At 36.0% G+C, this 22,839-nt stretch overlaps 1 protein-coding gene across 2 annotated transcripts; it reads right to left on the bottom strand.

Annotated features, from left to right (window-relative positions):
* Positions 1 to 16,343: 16,343 nt before the first annotated feature.
* On the bottom strand, positions 16,344 to 22,760 carry LOC140150401 (protease-associated domain-containing protein 1-like). 2 transcript variants are annotated; one of them, XR_011858792.1, is made up of 6 exons: positions 22,581 to 22,760; positions 21,839 to 21,939; positions 19,267 to 19,376; positions 18,799 to 18,966; positions 17,075 to 17,332; positions 16,344 to 16,713 (listed from the first exon to the last, which is right to left on the bottom strand). XR_011858792.1 is itself a non-coding variant. In XM_072172417.1 (5 exons), exons 1-5 carry the CDS (start codon positions 22,726 to 22,728, stop codon positions 17,212 to 17,214), a joined length of 648 nt encoding a protein of 215 aa, XP_072028518.1. In that variant the 5' UTR covers positions 22,729 to 22,760; the 3' UTR covers positions 16,787 to 17,211. The 2 variants fall into 2 exon arrangements, 1 of the variants encoding a protein (XP_072028518.1); XM_072172417.1 differs by lacking the exon at positions 16,344 to 16,713 and having other exon boundaries at positions 16,787 to 17,332.
* Between the last annotated feature and the right edge of the window lie 79 nt (positions 22,761 to 22,839).

The following is a 22,839-nucleotide window of genomic DNA, read 5'->3' as shown; positions in this document are numbered from 1 at the left end:
TAGACCATGCAGGCTTTCCATTTTAGGCACAACCTAAGTGCCCTCCCGTAAAATTCCCACCAGCAAATAAGGGCACGGACCCTGAGTTAATTCTTGTTGGGAAAGAAATAAGCTGAAATAACAATTTTCTCCGTTTTATCTCATTTGTTCGAAATTAAAAGGGGGCAATGTGATTAGTGAAAACTGACATTTAAATAGGAATCTATATTCTTTATGCAAATCACATGGATACATTGCTGACAGGTTTTAAACCAATACATTGCTGACAGGTTTTAAACCAAGAGGAAGTGTGGTTGTTAATCAATGAGAATCCTACATTCGGTAAGAATCATTCTGTTGCTGACCCCCATTTTTGATAACGCACACTGAATGACACCCTTTTGGCAACCCCCTTTCAGCAACAGAATGATTCTTACCGAATGTAGGATTCTCATTGATTAACAACCACACTTCCTCTTGGTTTAAAACCTGTCAGCAATGTATCCTTACTTGCAAGTCAATCATCCCTGCGTTTCCATTATGAGTGCCCGGTGGGGGGGGAGTTTATGCGTCGGTGTATTTTACGTTGCGGCAAACGTTGCATTGTTGGTTCTCCCCTAAAATTTGCCATTAAATGATTGTTTTGTATTATACTAAAAACAGGGCTTGTATATCTTTTGTTCTTCTTACCAACATTTTGTCAATGCAGCAGATTTTATCCGCAGCAGAAAAAACTGTGGCTAAATTGCCGCTGCGAGTGGGATTTTGCAACGAGATGCATGATTTCATTGCTCTTGTTAAATTAGAGATATGGATTTTGTAGTTGGGTTAAAATAGACATTTCCTTTCATATTTAGCAGAAAATCTGGTGAAGAGCAAAATATCATTACACTTAAAACTAAAAGGCATTAGACTATGCTAACCTATAGGCCTATGCTAACCTATATTCTTAAGACACTATAAGCTACTATACATTTGGCATCATGGCTATATGAGTGTGTTCAATCGTGGTAATATTAATAACGTTAGCATGGTTATATTATAGCAACGATATGTTTATTGATTATTGCTGTCAGAAATCTATATAATTATAAAAAGATTATTTCTGAATGTAATTAATTTCTCCGCATATATTTGCAATGTTGTGAATTGTGATACTAGTACTACAGTTGAGTAAATGGCGATGGAAGACAAATCAATGTGTTCATGTGACGCGAAGAAAGTGCCTAAAATGTCATTTCTAGCTATTTCTGTCACCGAAGTTCTGAATATCCTTTCAGAATAGTGACAAAGATATCCCTGCAGCCGAAAATCGCTTTAAATCAGTTGCACTTTTGCATATAGTCTATTGGTTAGAAAATACCGTAGAAGCTAACTCGCACCATAAATAGTATCGCCAGGTTCATTGTTGCTTTTACAACTAAATCTTGTGGTGCATGCGTGTTTCTGAGCAACATACAAAGTCACTTTCTTTAAGATCCATATTGGCTGCAAGATTTCCCTGGCAGACTTTTTCACCCGGGCAAGATTTAGGTGAACAAGACCCCTTATTTTTCTTGTTTCCTCCCCTTAGTATAAGACACCCTTCTCGACGCCATTTTTTCACGTTTCCACCACGGCCAGTTTTTGCTTCCAAGACCGAATGAATGTGTTCAGTCATGGTATATTAATTATGTTAGCATGGTTAGCATGGTTAGCAACGACATTGATATAAATCTATTAAATATGTTTATTGATCAATGATCATTGCTGTCAAATATCTAATTATAATAATTTGTGAATGTAATTAATTTCTCATCATATTTATAATGTTGTGTTACTACAGTTGAGCACAGATCCTGGAACCAGGATCTGTGAGTTGAGTAATGGTTATCTTGACGATGGAAGAACCAAATGTGCATTTGTGACGCGAAGAAACTGTCCTTGAGGGGTAAAATGTCATTTCCGTCACATAAATCTGAACATCCTTTCAGAATAGTGACAAAGATATATCCATGAGCATGTTGTGTTGCCTGCAACCGAAAATCGCTTTAAATCAGTAACCTGCATTGCTTTACTAATAGTAGGCATATCACCTCAAAATTAAGCGCAGCAGAAACACGTTATTTAATGTTTCTATGAATGAGCTTTATTAAAGCATCAACGGAATTGAAATCGGTCAATGCATTGTATATTGTAATAGTCTATTGGTTAGAAAATACCGTAGAAGCAAACTCGCACCATAAATAGTATCACCAGGTTCATTGTTGCTTTCACAACTAACTCTTGTGGTGCCTGCGTGTTTCTGAACAACATACAAAGTCGCTTTCTTTAAGATCCATATTGGCTGCAAGATTTCCCTGGCAGACTTTTTCACCCGGGCAAGATTTAGGTGAACAAGGCGAGGCAAGTGATTGAAACGTTAGAATGCAACTCAATTTTATTGATCTGTAAGAATTCTAGTATAACTCATGATGAAGAAAGTGTTCAGCTATATTCCAATTCCTGTCATGCAGTATAGTTTGGCTAAACACTCAAACGTACATATTGCAATCACATATCGTCACAAATTGCATCGCAAATTATCATCTCGTATCATGTACCTTGGTTGGCTGCCTACAAAATTGAGTCCAGCATAGATTTTAAATGATTCCAGTCATCACATTTCGCCTCTCATCATCACTATAAGTCAATCTACTTTGTGATCACAGAAAGAATTAACGCCATCATCTCCTGGTTGCACCCATTTTATAGTTCCAAGGTGGATCCACGCTACTTCCTTTCCTTCTGACGTATCTACAAGTGGATTTAATCTGTTGCATTTCTTTCTCAGTTACTTGGCGTTCCTTGGCAATCTTCTTCCCGACAGTTTCCCCTGGTATCAAACGATGACGTTCCACTTCTTCATCCTGTTGTTTGACCTGCCGCTTCGTCTCCTGTTGTACTATTGCAAGACTCACCGGAGGACCGTACAACTTAATATCTGGCTCCGTTGGTAATACAATTTTACGCGCAGTTGGTCGTTTGAGGTATGCCATGCCAAGATCTTTCCTTCTTGATGTCTGTGTTGGTTGCATATATGATGGTCGACCTTTGATTTTGTCTTCTGACCTAGTTTTTTTACCAGTTGCACCGTTCAGTACAGGATTCTCTTTGCGACCCATGAGGATGAAATAGTCTTCGGGTAGTGTCCCGTACATACCCATACGTTTTACTGCTAAAGGAGCACTAACAGGCATTGGCTTATGCATTTCTTTCGGATTCATTTCAAAAAAGAGATGAGACGGCTACAGAGATGATCCAAAATATGTAATTCGTGTCACATTAAAATGATAACGATAAATATTAACATTTCAGTGGACGTGACTGGCGTGTTAAATGTTAGTTTATAATAGTGTTCAGAGAAAGTTCTATTTTCTGCGGGAATTGTCGCGTCGTATCCGACAATGCAGCTGCAATGATTTCGATGATTTTTTTCTTATTTTCTCGAGTGTTTCTTTGCAGCTCTACCGGTTTTGTTTTTGTAAGTAGCTCCAGGCTACATCGACATTGTTGTACGGATTGTAACCGATGTAGCGACAGGTGTTTTCTAGTAAGAACAGTTACGAGAATATCCGTGGTCTTCAATCTTCCTTGATATTGAAATCACTACAGACGAGTAAACATATTATGCCATTATTTTCGCAGATCTTTGCTTTTTATCGTAGTACAAAATTACAAGTGTGTTTTCCGTAAAGCATGTACGTCCATAAAGATGTCCCAAAGAAGTCTTCGCCCTCTGATCCAGTTTTAATTTGAAATTAAAATACTGCATGAGCGCCTTGTCGCAAGTCAAAATGAGCATCTGTTTAATTGCGTTCAGAGGCGCTGACGGTCTTGAAACTTGTTGCTAAATAACGTGTAGGCCTAATCAGCGGCAAGAACACAACTAATCATTTGACTACGTCATGACAATCGATCAATTAAACAGATCAATGCCAATCGTCGATTAAATGCAATGTTTTGCAATGATTCCTTTTTTAAAGATATCTGAGACGAATATTCGTCTCAGATCATATCAATTTTAATTCAAGAATTACCAGCTATACGAGGTATGTTTCTAGCATAACATTCTAGTTCAGTGGAATTGAAAATCTATCTTCTTTTTTCATTCTGTCCTCCCCCCCTCCCCCCCCTTCTTTCAAAGCAATCGACGCAATTCATAGGTCAAAAACCTATAATCTTGGCGTAAGACGCACATTGCTTTCCGTCATTAGTGACCTGCTTCATGCATGGTTTCGGATGCGTAGAAAATTGATATTTTTGATGCTCTGCGCGATAGAAGATATCGATTTCACAATTTCCCTTTTCTCCGTTTAGTATTTGCACTCTCACACGGCACTCACATAGCTCCATTCGTGGTACCAAAACAATTTTATTTGCACTATTAATTTTTATGCAGAAGATAATGGTCGAAATCAAAAGCGTACTTGATAAATTAGGAGTGAATTATATTAGTCAATAAATAGTTTCGCTTTTATAAAGACAGTGTCGGTCGGGGGGAGGGGGCACTCAATATTAAGATGTGAGATCATGTGCATTATGTGCACTCCTCAGTACCCCTGATTTTTGACCGTGCTTCCTCCCCCCCCCCCATATTTTTCTATGCTAATGTCGCCTAGATATTTAAGCTTTTTTTTGTACTTTTTAGCCCATTTTTTACAATTTTCGTCAACTTTTGCCCCCTTAAAAGTTGCTCTGCTCCCTCTTGCCACAACCCCCACCCCACCCCAAAAATGTCCAGAAGTCTTGGTACGCTACAAGGTACTGTCGCTATAGACTATGCCATAGTCGATTTTTGATAAATAAAAATGTTATTAATCATGATGAACGCATTCAGTTGAACTCGAAATTATACTGATATTTAGTACATCAAAATACTAGTATAAAATGGTTATGAAAAAGTTTAGGCTATATAATTATATTTGTGACAGTAAAAGTAAAGTATAGGCCCTACGCGTACGTAGGCTTATATTATTGAATGCAACATATCATAATGGCATAATTATAATGACACTTCAATACTGAACAATTCTAATTTTAGAATCTGCCAGTTTATTATCCGAAAAACCGACTATGGACTTTCACTTTTAAGCAGAACTTTATCCCGGACTCACACACTGTCAATCATACTTGTTTATCAATAAAATCTAACCACAAGACTAAGCATGGTGGTACAATACGCGCTAGATGCATACGTTCATCCACCAGCACAAAAGCGCCGCATTCCCTAGATAGTTATGTACCATGTATAATTATAATGGTACCAGTACGCGTCGGGAGGATTTAAACAATAACGAGATCTGGGCGACCAATCACAAGCCAGATTCATTTTTAAAGATGCATTACATCATCACCAATTTTAGTTAGGCCAGAAATTGGCCTAACTCTCAAGGCAAAGTCAGTAGTCCACTTGGGAAGCTAGCAAACAGAGGGCGTACGGTGACTGAAAAGATCAGTTGTGAAAATCTATCAATTGTGCACTCATTAATTAAATCAGAGTTTTAAGCTTAAATGTAATAGCCAGAGTAGTGCACAATTGGCAAGTGGACTACGGAGAAGTCTACTGTCGCTATAGAGTTGCAGTCAAACATAGGCCTATATCAAGTCAATTCCCTTCACAATTATTGTGTTCATATCTCAAGATCCAAAATACCTAACTGTAAATGCTAGATTTAAAGGAACATTATACATTTCATAATGACCATGTTATATTTTTCACACATTGTCATGGCTCTCATAAAAATAAACGGACTATATCACAGAAATGAAAAACTAACATTTTATTGCTTCACCACTTCTGATTCATAATAGTGAAAAATATCTTGTACTGTTTCATGCAAGACAAGTCCCATCTAAGTATGTTTAATATGTGAGTCATTCCATATCAACCCAACAAATTTTAATAAATGGTTGGTTAGTCACCAGTATAAAATCACTAATATCATAGCCCTATATGAGCCAACTGAATACATTTCAAATGGTAGGTCTCAACTTCTTGTCCTGTCTGAGTTATTGCTTGTTCAATATTTGGTATTTTTGTCGCAATTTGCCCACTTGAAATGCACATAAAATTGTCCAAATACCAACCCATGTTTACCATGTGAGAAATAATCCACCATAACCACACATATTCAAAATATTTAAATTGAAATTGTGTCAAAAAACACCCAAATTTGACGAGCCATAACTCAGAAATTACCATGATGAGATCTTACAGCTTGCAATGTGTTAAGTTGACCCATAAGGCATTGATATAACAGATTTAAAACACAACCTGAGAGGGTGACCAGCCAACCTATTGGTTGGGTTGAGTGGAGATGGAATGACCCACATACTTACTCTACACCCTACCAAAACTTGAACCCATATAACAACTTCTCTTTCATCCTTCATAATGAAATCCCAGCAAGAGATTTTTTAAAATAAAGTAAACCCATTTTGATGCTTAAGAACTTATGTTAGTTCTCTTAACAATGTTGTTACTCCCAAGATTGAACAACTTAGTCCAAACGTCAATTTGATTTTTCAATACTTTTTTATGGAAACATATAAATTGATAAGAACAATAATCAAGTTATGAAAGCTGTGGCTCATTAGAAGCCAGATCAAATGTTAGGCTTTTTAAGCCTTTCTTTGAGAAATTGGGCATAGAAGCTAAGATGAACATTATATTGTTTTTGGAATGTTATATATGACAATAATTATATTTTGGATTTACCAAGGTCATTACATGAACTTGAACTAGTTTTATTACTCAACTGAAGACATAAGCAACTGTAAAAAGACACCATCTACAACATACCTACGTCAGACAACAAATAAATGAGTTGCTGTTCATGCATAGCCAATTTGTCATCAAGTATGGTGCATCATAATACCTAAACTTTTGAATACATTTAAAGCCATAATGTACGATCTTATATTATGAAATTGGTTGGGGTTTTTTTCAAACCTGATTTTTTGGCATATTTGTAATGTTTACACATGTCCCAACTTGCACATAAATTTAATCGGCCAAATTTGTTGTCTTTGTAGGTCAACAGAGCAAAGTTCGACATTATGACTTTATGTCCTCCCATAGAACTGCATGTTAAATGGCCAAAATAACCAGTGGGAATTCTTTCACTTTACCTTGTTATTTCAGCTTAAAATGGACAGCAACCCTTCCCGCCATTTATTACTAATATTATTTCAACATTTTGAATAAGAATAACAAAATTAAATTTTGACGGAAATCGTACATTAAGGCTTTTAGGCACAAAATATTAAATGTGCCTTACAAAATTTTCATATATATAACTCATACAAAGATTCTTATCATTTGATTGGCCAATTACTATTGAATATTTGTGCTATTTATAGAAAAAGACTATTGCACTCCATGCCAGTGCAATAGTCCATTTTTCATTGCACTGGCACGCAGCTACCATGGCAATTCTGACAGATGCGGGCGTATATCACGAATGGTAACCACCTCGACTTGCCAATTATAGATGTGGGTGTCGCTTCTAAAATAAATACAGTTTGTAATATTTTTGTAATTTATTTTGTTTTCCTGGTGATTTCTAAAATTAAGTGGAAGATAAAAATTTTATATGAGTTATATAAAACAAATTGATATTGAATGTTTTTATTTGTTCAATGAAAATATTCGGTGAAATATGAACTGTTCCATTCAACTTGGCAAAGCCTTGTTGAATGGAACAGACCATATTTCACCTCATGAAAATATTCTTACTGTTATACTCATAAACATTCAATATTTGTATACCATTATATCAATATAATACTAATCATATCAGAAAGTGATAATTCTTGTGACATTCTAATTATACAAAACAGTACTGTAAAATACATTAAAAATTTGCTACCTACGTTTCATGCGAAAACATCAATGTTAAAATATGAAAATTGCAGCTTTCAGAATCTCAAAATATGGATTTCATGTCTAATAATTTGGCAACATTCGATTGTCTGCGCTTATACCCAAAGGCACGTATGTTAAGAAATATATAATTATATTACTAACTCTACAAGACAAAATTTCTTAATTTACATAATTCCAAATGACCCATATCATTTTACAACTATTTCTAACTCTGCAAAACCAACCTTTTGAATTAACAAACTTTCCATTTCTAAATGACCCAAATTCTATTTTGTTATCATAAAATACAACAAATCAAAATGCAAAATGTCTTAAAACAATTTAGCAAAATTCAATTTATTTTACAAGTGATTTTTTAAACTATAAAAAATCTGTTAAATGCTATTCCAGCTGGACTGCCCTATTGAAGACATGACCATAATCTCTCACACAAGGGTTACAAATTTCAAATGGAGTCATCCATTCTGTTAAACCCCATTTGTAATTCACACTCCCTGTGTGGAAGATTAAAGTCATGTCTTCCATAGGGGGTGTGTGGGATTCAACTGGAATAGCCCAATACCAATGGGAACCTGATAACATGACAGTGAGCAATAGTATGATTTGCTCAAGAGGGCGCCCTATTTTCTTTGTCAAAATTCTGATTTTTCCAGCTTGCATTATGTACTTTGATGAACTAAAATACCCTGTGAAAACCTATATTTTTGTCAAATTCTGCTTTTTAAATGAATCTCAGGATCATGATAATTTCATCAGCTAATAAGATTCATTGACACATGCATTAACGAACTATGCATTGGAATGAGATATTTCCTTTCATTTTATTGCATTAGTTTGGATCAGATGAAAGACATCAAGATTAGGTTTGACAATAAGGTATGCCGCCCACAAGCTGTGCTGTATTCTGTGAGTATGACATGAATGGTGTAATGTTGTGCCAAAGATCTAATTTTGTCGGAACTCTTACAATAAAACACAGCTCTCATGTAATCTGATACCAATTCTATCTAGACTATGTCAATCCACTGTTGGATGTAGCCCTCCTCATGATCACTCCAAACCTTTCTATCTAATGCTACTCTCTCCCATGTTGTGCCAATATATGATGTTATATCATCTCTCCACCTCCTCTTCTGTCTACCTCTTCTTCTTTTTCCCATTCTTGGTTGCCATTCTAACAATCTCTTTGTCCATCTGTTATCATTTCTTCTGGCAACATGTCCAGCCCAGCTATCATGTAATTTGATAGCCATTAATATCATGCAAACCTCAATATTCCCATTTTACTAATTTTTTTGTTTGTTTTTATCTTTTGAATCTATTATTACAACAACCAACATCTATGCATAGAAAAATAATTCAACTTAATGGCAAGCATTCACAAAAAGGAACAACTAGTGGCGTGCGCAAAGGGGGAGGGCGTCAGTCAGTCAGGAGAAATGCCCCCCGACTTTTGAAAACCTATGAACAACGCCTATCTGGACTAAGATGAGTGTTGGCCTTACAGCATAGGACAAGAGGGGGATCTGCTTTACCCCAGTACACAACACCAGTCACTGAAGCCAGTTCAGTAACATCCCTATGCTCATACACACACAAGCCTCAAAATAAGCCAACACTTTTATGGGCCCTCTATATCTTTTTCATAAAATTCAAAGGCATTGTGTTCATAAGGTTCAGAGTGCAAATCATCAGGGGGATATCATATATTTGCAACTATTTGGTGCAATGTCTTTCATTAAGGCCTTGAATCCTCATGGGTGAGACCATAATATATTTTTCCACTTTAATGACATTTTGAACTTGTGAACTTAGTGAGAAATTAAGTTGATTTTCAGGAAAAAAATCCCGTAGCAGTTGGACATCATTGTAGTCCCCTTCTGTGAATACTGGCCTATTATATATAGTACTATATTATAAAATCAAAAAATAATATCATCTCCTCCCACCACCTTACACATGTATTGCAATTGGCCCCTCTTTGTACATAAATATATATATTTACTACCCTCTCTCTCCTATCTGATCTATCATCTATTAACTAAACTATTTGCAATATGTCTCTTTCAACATATGGCCCTATATATCTTAACTACAGGTTTCATAACAAACTTTTGTATCATTTAGTGTGTTACCACAGAAATGCAACCTGATTGGTTGATTGAAACATAGGGTGGTCACCATTTTCGCACACTGCTCTTGCGATCTTTCTACCATCTAATTTAATCCAATTTTGGTATATTGGTTTCTTACACAAGGTGCTATATGGCAGCCAAATATTGTGATAGGACCAGTAAGGCGACGAAAAAAAGAAACTCTGTTCTACGGGCGGACAGACCTTTCAAGTAGGGTCGGTCGGTCTGCCTTTTTTTTTTGTCGCCTAAATACAAGAAATATGCTCTGTGAAGATATCCACTGTTTGTTTGTGCAAATTGGGCTACTGCAGTTGAAATCCATACACTCCCAGCCCCTATGGAAGAAACAACACAGGGGGTGTAGATTCCAAATGGAGTCACCCATTCAGGTAACCCCATTTGCTATTCACACATTGAGGTCATGTCTTCCATAGGGTGTATGGATTTCAACTGGAATAGCCCAACAAAATATATCACTGGCTTGAGGTCATTAGAGGCATTAGACCGAATCTGATACAACCTCAAACAGTAATATTTTTCATACATGTAAAAGCATGACAACAAACAGTGGCTTACAAATGTATCATTCAGTAGACATTGATTTAATATCAATGCCAAATCCCCCCCAAAATAGTCTGGTTTTACTACAAAATCCTATACATATGTGTTTTTTAATTTTTCAAATGCTGGAAGGTAAAATAAACACACCCATTGCCTGAAATAGCAGGTAATTATCACTCTTTGCAACAGATTTTGCATTATTGATTGTTGACTCTGACAGTACAGAAAAAGGCATTTGACCAGCAAAATTGCAGTATTCAAGTCTACTGAATATGAAAAATAACACAATGAAGACATCGCATGGTCTTGTTTATAAAACACATATCTCAAGATCCACAACACTGTTGAGTTGAAGGGGCAATACTGTATTTCCTTGAATAGTCGCCCCCTGGGGGCATTGCATTTTCCAAAAGGGGGGGGGTTATTAGACTGTTGAAGTCGCCCCAGTGGATGGCAGCACTTCACATCACTCTGCACATTGCACCTTAAATTTGATGTTTTTACTTTGATTTGTGTATTCTAATTTATATCAGTGGATTTGTTACAACTCCAGGATTACTACTGTGACTTTGTTTTCTCCACTGAAATTTATGGAATTTTGACTGTTTTAAATGGATTTGTTTTTCAAAATTTGTCAAATTATTTTGTCAAATTCTGCATTGGACTCTGATGTCACCTACATTTTCATCATCATTACTACAGTGGACCAATCAGGGAGCTGTTAACTGTCATATGACTATTGATAACAACAATGGACTCCTGTAATTTGCATATTACCCAAGCCACTTGACTGAACTTATTGGAATCCACTTGACTTTGCTTCACCTACTTCTTATTGATTATTGATTACTCTTCATGCATTACAATGGATTTACTATACCAGTGACTTTGATAATTGGCCTACTTGTTTTTACAAGCCCAATTTGTCTGTCTCATCATGGAAATAATACTATTTCCATGGTCTCATCAGTGATGCCAACGCCGCGCCTTAGGCGCACAATTGGGCTACTTGGCGATCACTTGCCGCTACTCAAAAAAGCATGCCGCTACTTGTCTAAAATTGGGCTACTTTTGCCAGTCTCAGGTCATGCACTAATTTGATGTATTTTCCTTTCCATTTAGCCGATTTATAAAGGTTTTGAGTCTTAGAAGCTCCAAATTGAAATTACAATGGGTTTTGTGACCATTTATTGATCGGTCAGTAACTTCCCAGTAAGTACCGGAAGTTTCAAAGTCAAGTGCTTTTCCACCCAATTGGGTGTTTTGCGTTCTAAATTCGGGTAAATCCGCCCAAATATCCGGTTCTGGGCGCTTTTTGGAAGCTTAAAAATTGGGCTACTTGAGAATCCTTTATCATGCGCCTGGCGAAGTCAATGCGCCCGCGCCTTGACGCTGAAAAGTTTTGGCAACACTGGGTCTCATCAAGATGTTAATGCCTGTTTCACTGTACATAATGCTCAACTTCAAGATTTTAATGCAAATAATATCTACATGTCAAACGGAAATTTCAAACATGTGAAATTTCTCAAATCAAGAATTCCTTATGATGTGAACTCAAGTGCATCCTTCCAAATTGAACTCCTGAAGTCTATGGATATAAACCCAAACCCTGGACCATCGATCATCTTCTGCTTGCTATTCACCTGATACTCCCACTGATAACTCTCAACATCCAAGATATTCCTACAGTACAGATACACTTCTTTCTCTGAACCCATACAGACAAGAACACAAATTACCCCATCTACCTGCTGAAGTATGGAGCAACATAAAGACACTAAAGCTCAACAGATTCCCCATAACTTGTCGCAGAAAAAGAGGAGGAAGACGAAAACCCTGGTTCAATGCATCATCATCTCTTCAAATGAACACTGAACTATCTGAATCTTCCATTCCAGTTCTGACAACCATATCCAGAAGGTTACCTGTTAGACATACTGACCATCCAAGTGGATCAAATCTAACAAACCTGAAAACTCTCCCTAAGTTCAACTCTAATATAATGTCTGGAACTAAAGTGTGTTTATGGAATGCTCGCTCTACTAGAAATAAGCATATTGAACTAACTGACTATATTTGTACACATGACGTTGATATAATGATTATTGTTGAGAGCTGGCTAGATAGTTGCTCTGATTCTGTAATTATAGGTTTCTGTACTCCTCCAGGGTATACTTTCTTAAATATACCTCGTAACTCTGATAATCGTGGTGGTGGGATAGCTGTAGTTTTAAGACTCCTATGAAATTGATGATCAAACAATGTGAAAGTGTTTATACTACTTGTGAATATGCTCATGTTACCAACAATTCTCATTCTGTTAATTTTGTAATTGTATATAGACCGCCTCCATCTACTGAAAATGGTTTTACCAATTCCATGTTTCTATATGAATTTGAACAATTTGTTACTGAGATGTCTCTGCTCCCAGGTAAATTAATCTTACTTGGTGATTTTAATGTTCATTGGGATAATCCTGCCAAATATGATGTTATTCGCTTCTCAAGTGCTACCACTTCTGCTGGTTTCATACAACATGTTAATGGACCAACTCATAAAGATGGACATACTTTGGATTTAGTTTTTACTCGCTCTGATGAAACATTGTTGAAAGACTGCTATACAGAGGATAAACTTATGTCTGATCACCGTGTTATTTGTTTCACATTAGATTTACCAAAACCTAAACCCATGAAAATTGTTTCTACTCTACGCAAATATTGTGATATCGACAATGTGAAGTTTGCAAAATCTCTTGATGAACTTATTTCTAATCAACCATCTCACATTCGTCATAATAGCACTGCCATGTTTGAGTGGTATGACTCTGGAATGAAATTTTTACTTGATACATATGCTCCTTCAACAACTCATACACGCCTTTGTTAAAAACCGCATGCCATACTATAATGATTCAATTCACACTGCACGCCGTGAACGCCGTCGAGCAGAGCGAAAGTGGAGGAAATCTGGGTCTGAACTTGATCGTGAACTTTATTTAATTGAAAAACGTAATGTAAATGAACTCACCATGTCTGCAAAACAAGCATTTTTCAAAGACAAACTTTCTACATGTTCAACAAAAGATGTCTATCGTACAATTAACTCGCTTCTCAACAAACATGTTCAACAGCTACCATACTATGATTCTGCTGCAGACCTTGCCAATCAATTCTCCTCATATTTTGTAAATAAGATTGTAAATATCAGAATGAAACTAGACAGTCAAAATGTCACTGTTCCTGATCGCTTTTGTGACTCTTCTTGTGATGATACTCCACCACTTGAAGTGTTTAGGCCAACTACTGATGAAGAAATATTGAAAATCATCATGTCATCACCAAGCAAAACCAGTCGGTTGGATCCAATCCCAACATGGTACCTCAAAGACAAGAATCTACCTCAACTTCTTCCAGTGCTAACTGATATTGTTAATGTCTCTCTTTCTACCGGAGTTTTTCCAAAAGGAGCTCATTCTGCAATTATAAGGCCGCTCCTTAAAAAGCCAACTCTGGACCAAAATGTTCTCAAAAACTACAGACCTGTTGCCAACATAACTTTTGTTGGCAAATTAATTGAAAAAATTGCATGCTCACGTCTAACAGAACATATGGATTTAAACCACCTTGCAGATCCTTACCAATCAGCATACAGACCACTGCACAGCACTGAATCAGCACTTATAAAAGTAAAAAATGACATTATGTTTTCAATTGATGCTAACAGAGCTGTTCTTCTTGTATTATTGGACTTGTCAGCTGCCTTTGACACAATTGATCACAACATCTTAATTTCTCGTCTTTCTAAGCGAATTTGTGTCAAAGGACCCGCATTAAACTGGTTTCGTTCATATCTTGCTGATTGGTCTACCCAAGTGGATATAGCAGGTCAACTCTCAGAGCCAATTATCTCGCAGTTTGGTTTGCCACAGGGCTCTGTAGTTGGACCTGTTGGCTACACTGTGTACACCCTTCCAGTTGGTGACATTGCAAATTATCATAATATTTCTCATCATGTTTATGCCGATGATACACAATTATATGTATCATTTGATCCCAAAGTGCCGGGCGATCTTGACAGTGCAATAATTCGACTTCAAAATTGTGTATTGGATATAAAAAACTGGATGACTGCAAACAAACTGTCGTTAAATGATAGTAAAACAGAATTCTTTATAGCTGCATCACCATATTATTATAACAAACATTTGCCACCTAATATAACTTTATCTATTGGAAATGAACGTATTGAATCTGCAAAGACCATTAGGAATCTGGGTGCTTTTTTTCGATACCCACATGACTATGTCTTCTCATATTACAAATGTTAGCAAATCTGTTATTTTTCATCTTCGAAACATCGCTAGAATTAGGAAATATATAGACCAACCTACATGTCATCATGCCACACGCTCATTGATACTTTCTCGTCTTGACTATTGTAATGGCCTTCTCTCGTCATCGCCATCTACTCATATTATTCGCCTACAACGTCTTCAAAACTCGGCAGCACGTCTTGTATTTGAAGTTGACCGAAAACACTCTCTGGTCCACTTTTGAAATCACTTCATTGGCTGCCAATACGCCATAGGATCATTTTCAAATTACTTTTGCTTGTATATAAATGTCTTCATAACCAAGGACCAACATATTTGTCAAATTGCTTATCATTGTATGTTCCTAAGAGACAACTCCGATCTTGCGATGATTATCTTCGTCTTGACTATCCCATGACTAGAGTCTTAGCTGGTGATAGAACTTTTACAGTTTTTGCATCAAAAGAATGGAATAAGCTACCTGTCTATATTAGACAATCTTCATCAACAAATGCATTCAAAAAAGCGCTTAAAACTTATTTGTTCCCATAACATGTTCTTATTGATATTGTAATTTGTATTATTTTTAAGATGCACCTTCAAAATGTAGTTTTAAGTTGTAGTATTAAGGTATTTTAATTTGTAAGCGCTCTGAGCCTTATGGAAATGGCGCAAATGCTTTATGTATTGTATTGTATTGTATTAGAGGTCAATTTTAGAATAACCTTTAGGTAACCTTAAAAATCATGCTGAAATGACGAACTATGAACTTAGGAATGATGACTTCTGGTTCACTTCCTGATTTACGACCACATTTTTTCCAATTACCGACGCCATTAGCAACCATGTGTGCACCGTGGTAAGCTTACTACACAAGATAGCATGGAAATATCAGCATTTTTGAAACAAAAAAGTGGTGGGGGTGTTTAATTGAAGGGGGGACTATTCGAGGAAATACAGTACTTAAAATCCTTTGCATCTCTTAAAGAGGATACATGTTTACTTTTCATACTGCTAAGATGATTCTTTTTAAAAAGACTAAAACTTTGTTAAATTGATTAGTTCATCGGAGTAATGATTTAAGGGGGTACTACATCCCTGGCCAATTTTTTTGCCTATTTTTGCATTTTTCTCCATAATTATAGCACATTGGTGACAAGTAAGATATGTATATTATAGGGGCAAGGACTACAACTACATGTACTGTACTGAAAATTCAGCAACTCAAAGTAAGTAGTTATTGATTTATTGATCAAATATTGGTTTTCCTCATTTTTGACTGTAACTCCACAACTGTTGTCTGTGCTGAAATAAAATTTCCAGTGCAGTAGTTGTAGTCCTTGCCCCTATAATATACATACCTTACTTGTCCCCAATGCGCTATAATTTTTGAGAAAAATGCAAAAATAGGCACAAAATTGGGCAGGGTGTAGTACCCCTTTACAAGCATATTTCTTAGATCAAACTCTTTGATGGCATATTAACTCAGTAATCACCTTACAAACTTCTCTCCCTTTAACACTTAATTACTTCAAGCATGCTTAAATGAATAGTATCAAAACAAATCTGTTGCTGGTATATCTTAATTGCACATACATCTCTCTGAACTGATAATCAACCCTGAGTCTAGTTAGTTGCGAGATGTCTGCAGATTTCTTTTTACTTCAGTCACAACAACACACTTATTTCATGCATATAATGCCATTCAAATTTGCCTAATGGCGCACATGGACTAATTTGCCTTAAAAGGTAAATTTCATGCACAAATAGAGAGCTCTCTCTGAAAATCCCAAGAAGAATTAAGTGTTCATGCCCTTAGGCCAAAAAAAAAATATTGTTGTGTTGCCCTCAAGTGGGAAAATGGGAAAGTTGGGTAGGACGGTCGGATTTAGTTTTTTTTTTTTTTAAACCTTCAGTTTTTAAAAATCCCCTCAAATATTAAATAATACTTCTTCAATTAGGAGACATTTGTCAATTTTGACTTCTGGATACCTGTTAGACATCAATTAAAGACTAGTCTCTCAATAAAATATTAATTTAAAGTGAAAAACTTTGATTTTTGAATAAATCTGTAAAAATCATCATTCAAAAAAAAAAAAAAAAAATTGCTCCCCTGATTTTCCAGGATTTAGGGTCGGGCGGTTGAGGGCAACACAACAATTTTTTTTTTTTGGCCTTATTTGCAAGTGAGATTTTTACTGGAGGGCACTTATAGTTTTGTGCCTAAAATTATGTCAAGGGAGCCCATATGCACCATTAGGCGAATCTTTATGGTATGCCCATATGGTAAAATTAGAGACTTTAAGAAAGAATCAAAAGAGTGACCATGGAGGTACGTTAACCAAACCTAGAGCTTTGCCTGTAATATTGACTGGAATGTTTATGACTGCTCCCAGGAGATGATGGTAATGCAAAGACCTCTGGATATTATTTCTGTAACAAAGAATAAGAAACATACAAGGCATTAGCCAGAGGGGTGTCTTTAGGGTGTACAAAATGGTCAAAAATACCTTATTCTACAAAATCAGGGTGTCCACTTCCTATTCACTCCATTATAAAAATCAGAATTTTAGGGTGTCCAAATTGAAAACAGGGCATCCAAATGACACCTGGACACCCCTCTGGCTATGCCTTGGAAACATATATGTAAAATGGATTTATCATTCAAAATGTATGTTCACACTTTTACTTTAATTGTTGTTACCCATGACTTTTGAAAGAAATGGGAAAGCACACAATAGCACTTTTAAACAAAAGTTGAACTGCAAGCAGTAACAATTTCACTTAAATGACCATTTTCATAACTTACAGTGTGAAACACAAACAAATCTGCCATTTGATATTTCAGTCTGTTTAATGTTGAGTGTGGGTAGAATTGTATACTGTAATACAGTAAAAGATTGCAGTGCTAAGTATGAACATCATTAAGTGTGCTTTGCAAATAAAAAATGGGAAAGCTCACACACCAATTGTAACACTTATCTGTGTATCATGACAACTACAATAGTGTATTTCCAACACTTTTGGTGAAGGAAAAATGAATGATAAGAGATGAGCATTTCAAAAGCTAGCTAGAATTGAAGTTTGCTGGGTGCATAGTATACAAATATTGACTGCTATGAGGGGCACAGTTTCGCTTCGGGCATAGTCATGGTTTTGACATCACCTCGGGCCTATAATTTTAAACTGTGCCCCGAATATTAAGCAGTCAATATTTGTTTTATATACCGAATAATATAGATTCTTCTCATTTAATTGGTTAAAAGATTTCCTGACTGACAAGGCCTACAAGCTTTTAACTGCATAGGCCTTAGGCTTAAATGCACACAGTGTATGCAAGAGCAAGGGTGCAGAATTTGGACCGATATCTACCGATTTCATATCTAAAACAACCCTACCGTTTCTGTGCTAACATCACACACTGCCAAGTCTCCAGGTCGTAGTAATTTGTCTAAAAAGTGACATTTGGCAGGTATAAATCCTTGACATGTAACAGATTATAAACAATCACTGCACTCACTACGGCGGCCGGTGAAAGATCGTCGTCTGCAATTACAAGGAGAGGTCAAATTCATCGCGAACTGTGACCGCTAGTCTCTTTTATAACACTGTAATCAACACCGACCGTATAGTGGGTGCGTAATGTATACGAACGACCTGTGTATTCGGGGTTTGCGACTATTCAATTATTTATCGGGCACAGTTGAATCTATGCCCCAGGCATAGTTGCTTATGACGCCATCTTGAGACAAAAAGGGGCACAGCTATTTTAATGACTCCACTTTTAACCAATCAGATGAGAGGAATCTATATATGAGGTATATAATAAACGATGTGAAGGTACAGAATATTGCCATCCATAGTAACAAACACACATGGCATGCTTCACTAATGCTTACCCATCCCTGCCTAGAAGGAATACAGCTGGAATACTGGCTTCTCTTTCACTACCATCACCAATCATATCAATGAAACTCCAGTCATTCTTTTCATCATGATCATATATAACCACAGCAACAGCACCTGCCCTCTCTGCTACTATGACTTTAGACAAGAATGAGCAATGACTGTAAAGGTAAACAAAAGATACAGGTGACTATTTAAACAATATATACAAGTTTATCAAATTAAAACTTAATTAATAATCCCTCTCCCACTGTAATCTATATGCCTTGCAAGTTGCATTTCATTATCTTATTTTTGTTTACTATGCTAATGTTACATTGCTTTAAAGAAGCACATATTATCCAAACAGTTACATTTCAAGCTATTTCAGCACATCACATCAATGCTCCCATAGTCCCATTCCTTTTTTAAAGGAATTTTTATTTAAAGGTATTTAGAAGTTGAAGTAGCTCTTTTCTTACCCTCTTTTAATTAAAGCCACACTGTTTAGAATTATTGGTGCATTGTAAAGTTCCCCACATGCATCTTCAGGATCAGCTGGGACTAACTGCACACTATCCATCATGTAATCCTGCAGAGGAAAAAAAACATGTTATTAGAAACATAATATTTCTGTGAAAAGTTTTAAAATACTGGATTCAAAATAATGTATGTCAATAAGGTATCAAATATCTTCTACTTCTCCATGATTTCCTAGATTTCACCGAGAATCACAAAATCAATTCTCATAAGATTCGGTTGTGAGAATCAACTTCTTTCATTGTATCATACAGTAAGTGCAGTGACTATGATGGATTTTGATTTTTGCAAACCAAGACGAAGTCTATATGTAGGCCCAGGCCTATTGTTTCATACAGTAGTGTCTAAGGCAGACCACATAATATCTTTTCAAAACCCAACCCGCCAACCAGACTTGCAAAACATTTGCTGTTTTCATTCTGTGATATATAGCTAAGTTCTAAGGAAGTTTGATACATTTTGGTATTACTTGCTTTGAAACCAAAGTCAATACAAAATAATGAACTTCCTCTACAATATCACCTAAATGTAGGGTCTTTTGCCTGGCAGTTTTTGTCTCAGACCAACAGAATATTTTTATATCTGGTCTGTAAGTCTTCCCTCCCAAGCCTAATGTATTAGTCCATTTGGTAACATGATTAATACATTGGATTTAAGACCTTGTGGCAGATATTCTGACTTTTTAATAGGAATTAAGTATTAACTTCAAATATGTACTTTACAATTTTGTATGTATTGTGTATTGTAAACACATTCTTACATAATATGCACAACCATCTGAATGAATGAATGGTAATAGCCATATAGTAATGTTTTTCAAAACTAAATAATGCAGTTGGGACCAAATTACGAACAATATAATAATATCATTAAAAATGCTACATCGCACATGTTGGTACACTACATAATCTACACGCATTATTTATATGTAGTACTAGGACTAGGTCAGATCTATACAACTTGCATTACATCAGGCTTTGCTGTTTGAAATTTACAGGGGAGCTTTTAATTGCTCTCCTTGAGTGCTACAGAACACTAGGAGAGCATTTTTACTGTACTGTATATATGTGGCTATTATTGTTACACCAAAGGTAGGCGAGCAATAAAAAGCTCTCCTCAGCTTTATTTGAGGGGAGTGATGGGGAACACCCATCTCTCTAGATCTCCTCAAATAGCAAAGCCTGTTACATTCTAATGTTTCATGTTATATTACATGCTACAATAACTTAATAATAACATACAAAGCATTACATACTAAGGATGAAACTTCTAACTATAGCAACATGAAATTGACATAATTCACTTCAACATACAACATCTTCATCTAATATTACCAACTGCAAATTATACAATAGGATGGGAAAAGGGGAGCGATAGATAGTAATATAACAAACATGCAGAGAATGAATCATGTGTGATTTGCTTGTTATTCCCTACACTGTCAAATGAAATAAGCATTTGCACATCTTCATGTAAGATTGTCATAATGATTGCCACTTTTGCAGCAATTTTGCACAGAGTCTGTTGACTTTGCTCCCACCCCCCGAAATTCACTTTTCCCCATGCACCACCCCCCCACCCAAAAAATTCCTGGCCATGATCCATGATATCAAAAACAATTAATCAAACAATCATACAACAGACAAACAATTCACTATAGGCCCTATACATGTACTGTAAATTATTTATGTTTCAAAGATTGATAGTGATTTTCATTTAGTAACAGAAAGAGTCTGAACTATGAAGCAGTGACACACTGAATTCATGCACAATGCAGCACCACTACGGACAAATGGTTTTATATTGGAAATGAGCCAATTTTATTACAACTGTTACATGTAAATGCAAGCTGCAAATGATAATAAGACAAGGCAAAGAAGCACAGGTCTGACAGGATTAGTTCTCATTCCTCACTTACCATAGAATTCAATGACTAGTTGCACCTCATGCCCCTTCTAGTTTATAATAAATGATTTCAACAGTTAAGTAAAACACGAATGAACAACTATAGAGACAAGATGTAATAAAATGTATTTCAGAGAAATTTGATTATAATAAACATTCATGTTAATCCTTCTGCAAACACACAATTTGTGAATGACTAAGTTCACATAGGGCCTGTAAACTTAAAGTAAGTATAGAACATGTATATGATGTAAGGACACAAAAACACCAGATTTGTGTCAGAAACTTGGAACTGTGAAAACAGATTTGCAGAGTGGGGCTCTAAGATCAATTCATTTTGGACAAGTAGTTTACTGTCAATCAAAATGAAAATTAAGCTGCAAAGAAGTGAGAGAAACAATTGGCCAAATATGCGCAGAAAACCTGTGTAGCACCAAGGTTTTTTATATAAAAAAACCCACATTACTTTTAAAATGTTAGTTTTTTGCCAAATGTTTTGTTGTTGTTTTGTCCTCCCTCTAACTAAAAGAAAATGTGCCCACAGTTTCAAAGACACTCTTTTAATAACTTGTACAAAGTTCTACATTTTTATTGATTATCAATACTCACAAACACTCCTCCAAATGTTCTTGCTGGTCTGATTTTATAGGTATAACTGACGTCATCTGGAGAAAGCACTTCCATGAATAAATTCTCATTCACCGCATGACCTGAAGTAATAATTCATATCAATAATAATATATCATACATGTAATAATAATACATACAATAATACATGTATTAGGAGCAATGAACATTGCGTTACATGCAGGGCTTTCATTGATACATTTTGTATATATTTCAAACAATATTATAATTATTAGGTATGACTCAGTCTTCAGTGCGGTGATCCCTTTGCAGCTAGATGAAGCTATACTGGGATTGGTGCAGGTGCAGCGTCAGAGCCATAAAGGTGCAGGTGAAGAATAAGGTGAAGAACTAAGCAAAGTTGACAAAACAAGACGAAACCGAGGGTGCGTTAAAAAGCCTGGTATGGTGACTCAGTCTTCAGTGCGGTGATCCTTTTTGCAGCTAGATGAAGCTATACTGGGATTTAAATTTGCCATCAAACCGCATCATTTTATATATCAAATTAAAGCCCTTGAGTAAAGAAAAGCCAAAACTGGAAACCGTTTTGTCATAGCACTTTCCGTAGCAAAGTTACATCTTGTCAAAGATTGACTTTCATCAAAAATAAAAAATTTCAGCCAACATTTGATGAATCAATTGCAACTACTATGAACTAGCTTCTACTATTCTAGAAATGCCCCATTTAAACGCAAATTGAACAACGCGATTTAACCACACTCACCTGCTATACATTGGGCTATAAATATGAACATGCCAACCACAAGGATCAGGCGTTGTTTGCATTGAAAACAAAGTTTTAACATTGGTAAGGGAAGAAGCAATAAGCTTCTGGAATAGCTTGTGTGCGCTGCCATTTTTCCACGATCCATGATGTATGCCAAATCACTTCCGGGATATCCCCTTTGTGGAGCGATCCATTATTTAGGGGGGATGCTATTCTAAATAGTATTTAATTAATCTACGTTCACCCTAATTTAAGA

This window comes from Amphiura filiformis, chromosome 1 (genome assembly GCF_039555335.1).
Source record: "Amphiura filiformis chromosome 1, Afil_fr2py, whole genome shotgun sequence".
Classification (NCBI taxonomy): Eukaryota; Metazoa; Echinodermata; class Ophiuroidea; order Amphilepidida; family Amphiuridae; genus Amphiura; species Amphiura filiformis.
This window is presented reverse-complemented; position numbering and strand designations above follow the sequence as displayed.

Coding starts and splice junctions, on each gene's coding strand:
- LOC140150401 (XM_072172417.1), bottom strand. CDS start 22,728: ATGGATCGTGGAAAAATGGCAGCGCACACAAGCTATTCCAGAAGCTTA. Junction 19,377..21,838: donor GAACATTTGGAGGAGTGTTT/GTGAGTATTGAT, acceptor TTTCCTCTGCAG/GATTACATGATGGATAGTGT. Junction 17,333..18,798: donor TTCCTTCTAGGCAGGGATGG/GTAAGCATTAGT, acceptor TCTTTGTTACAG/AAATAATATCCAGAGGTCTT.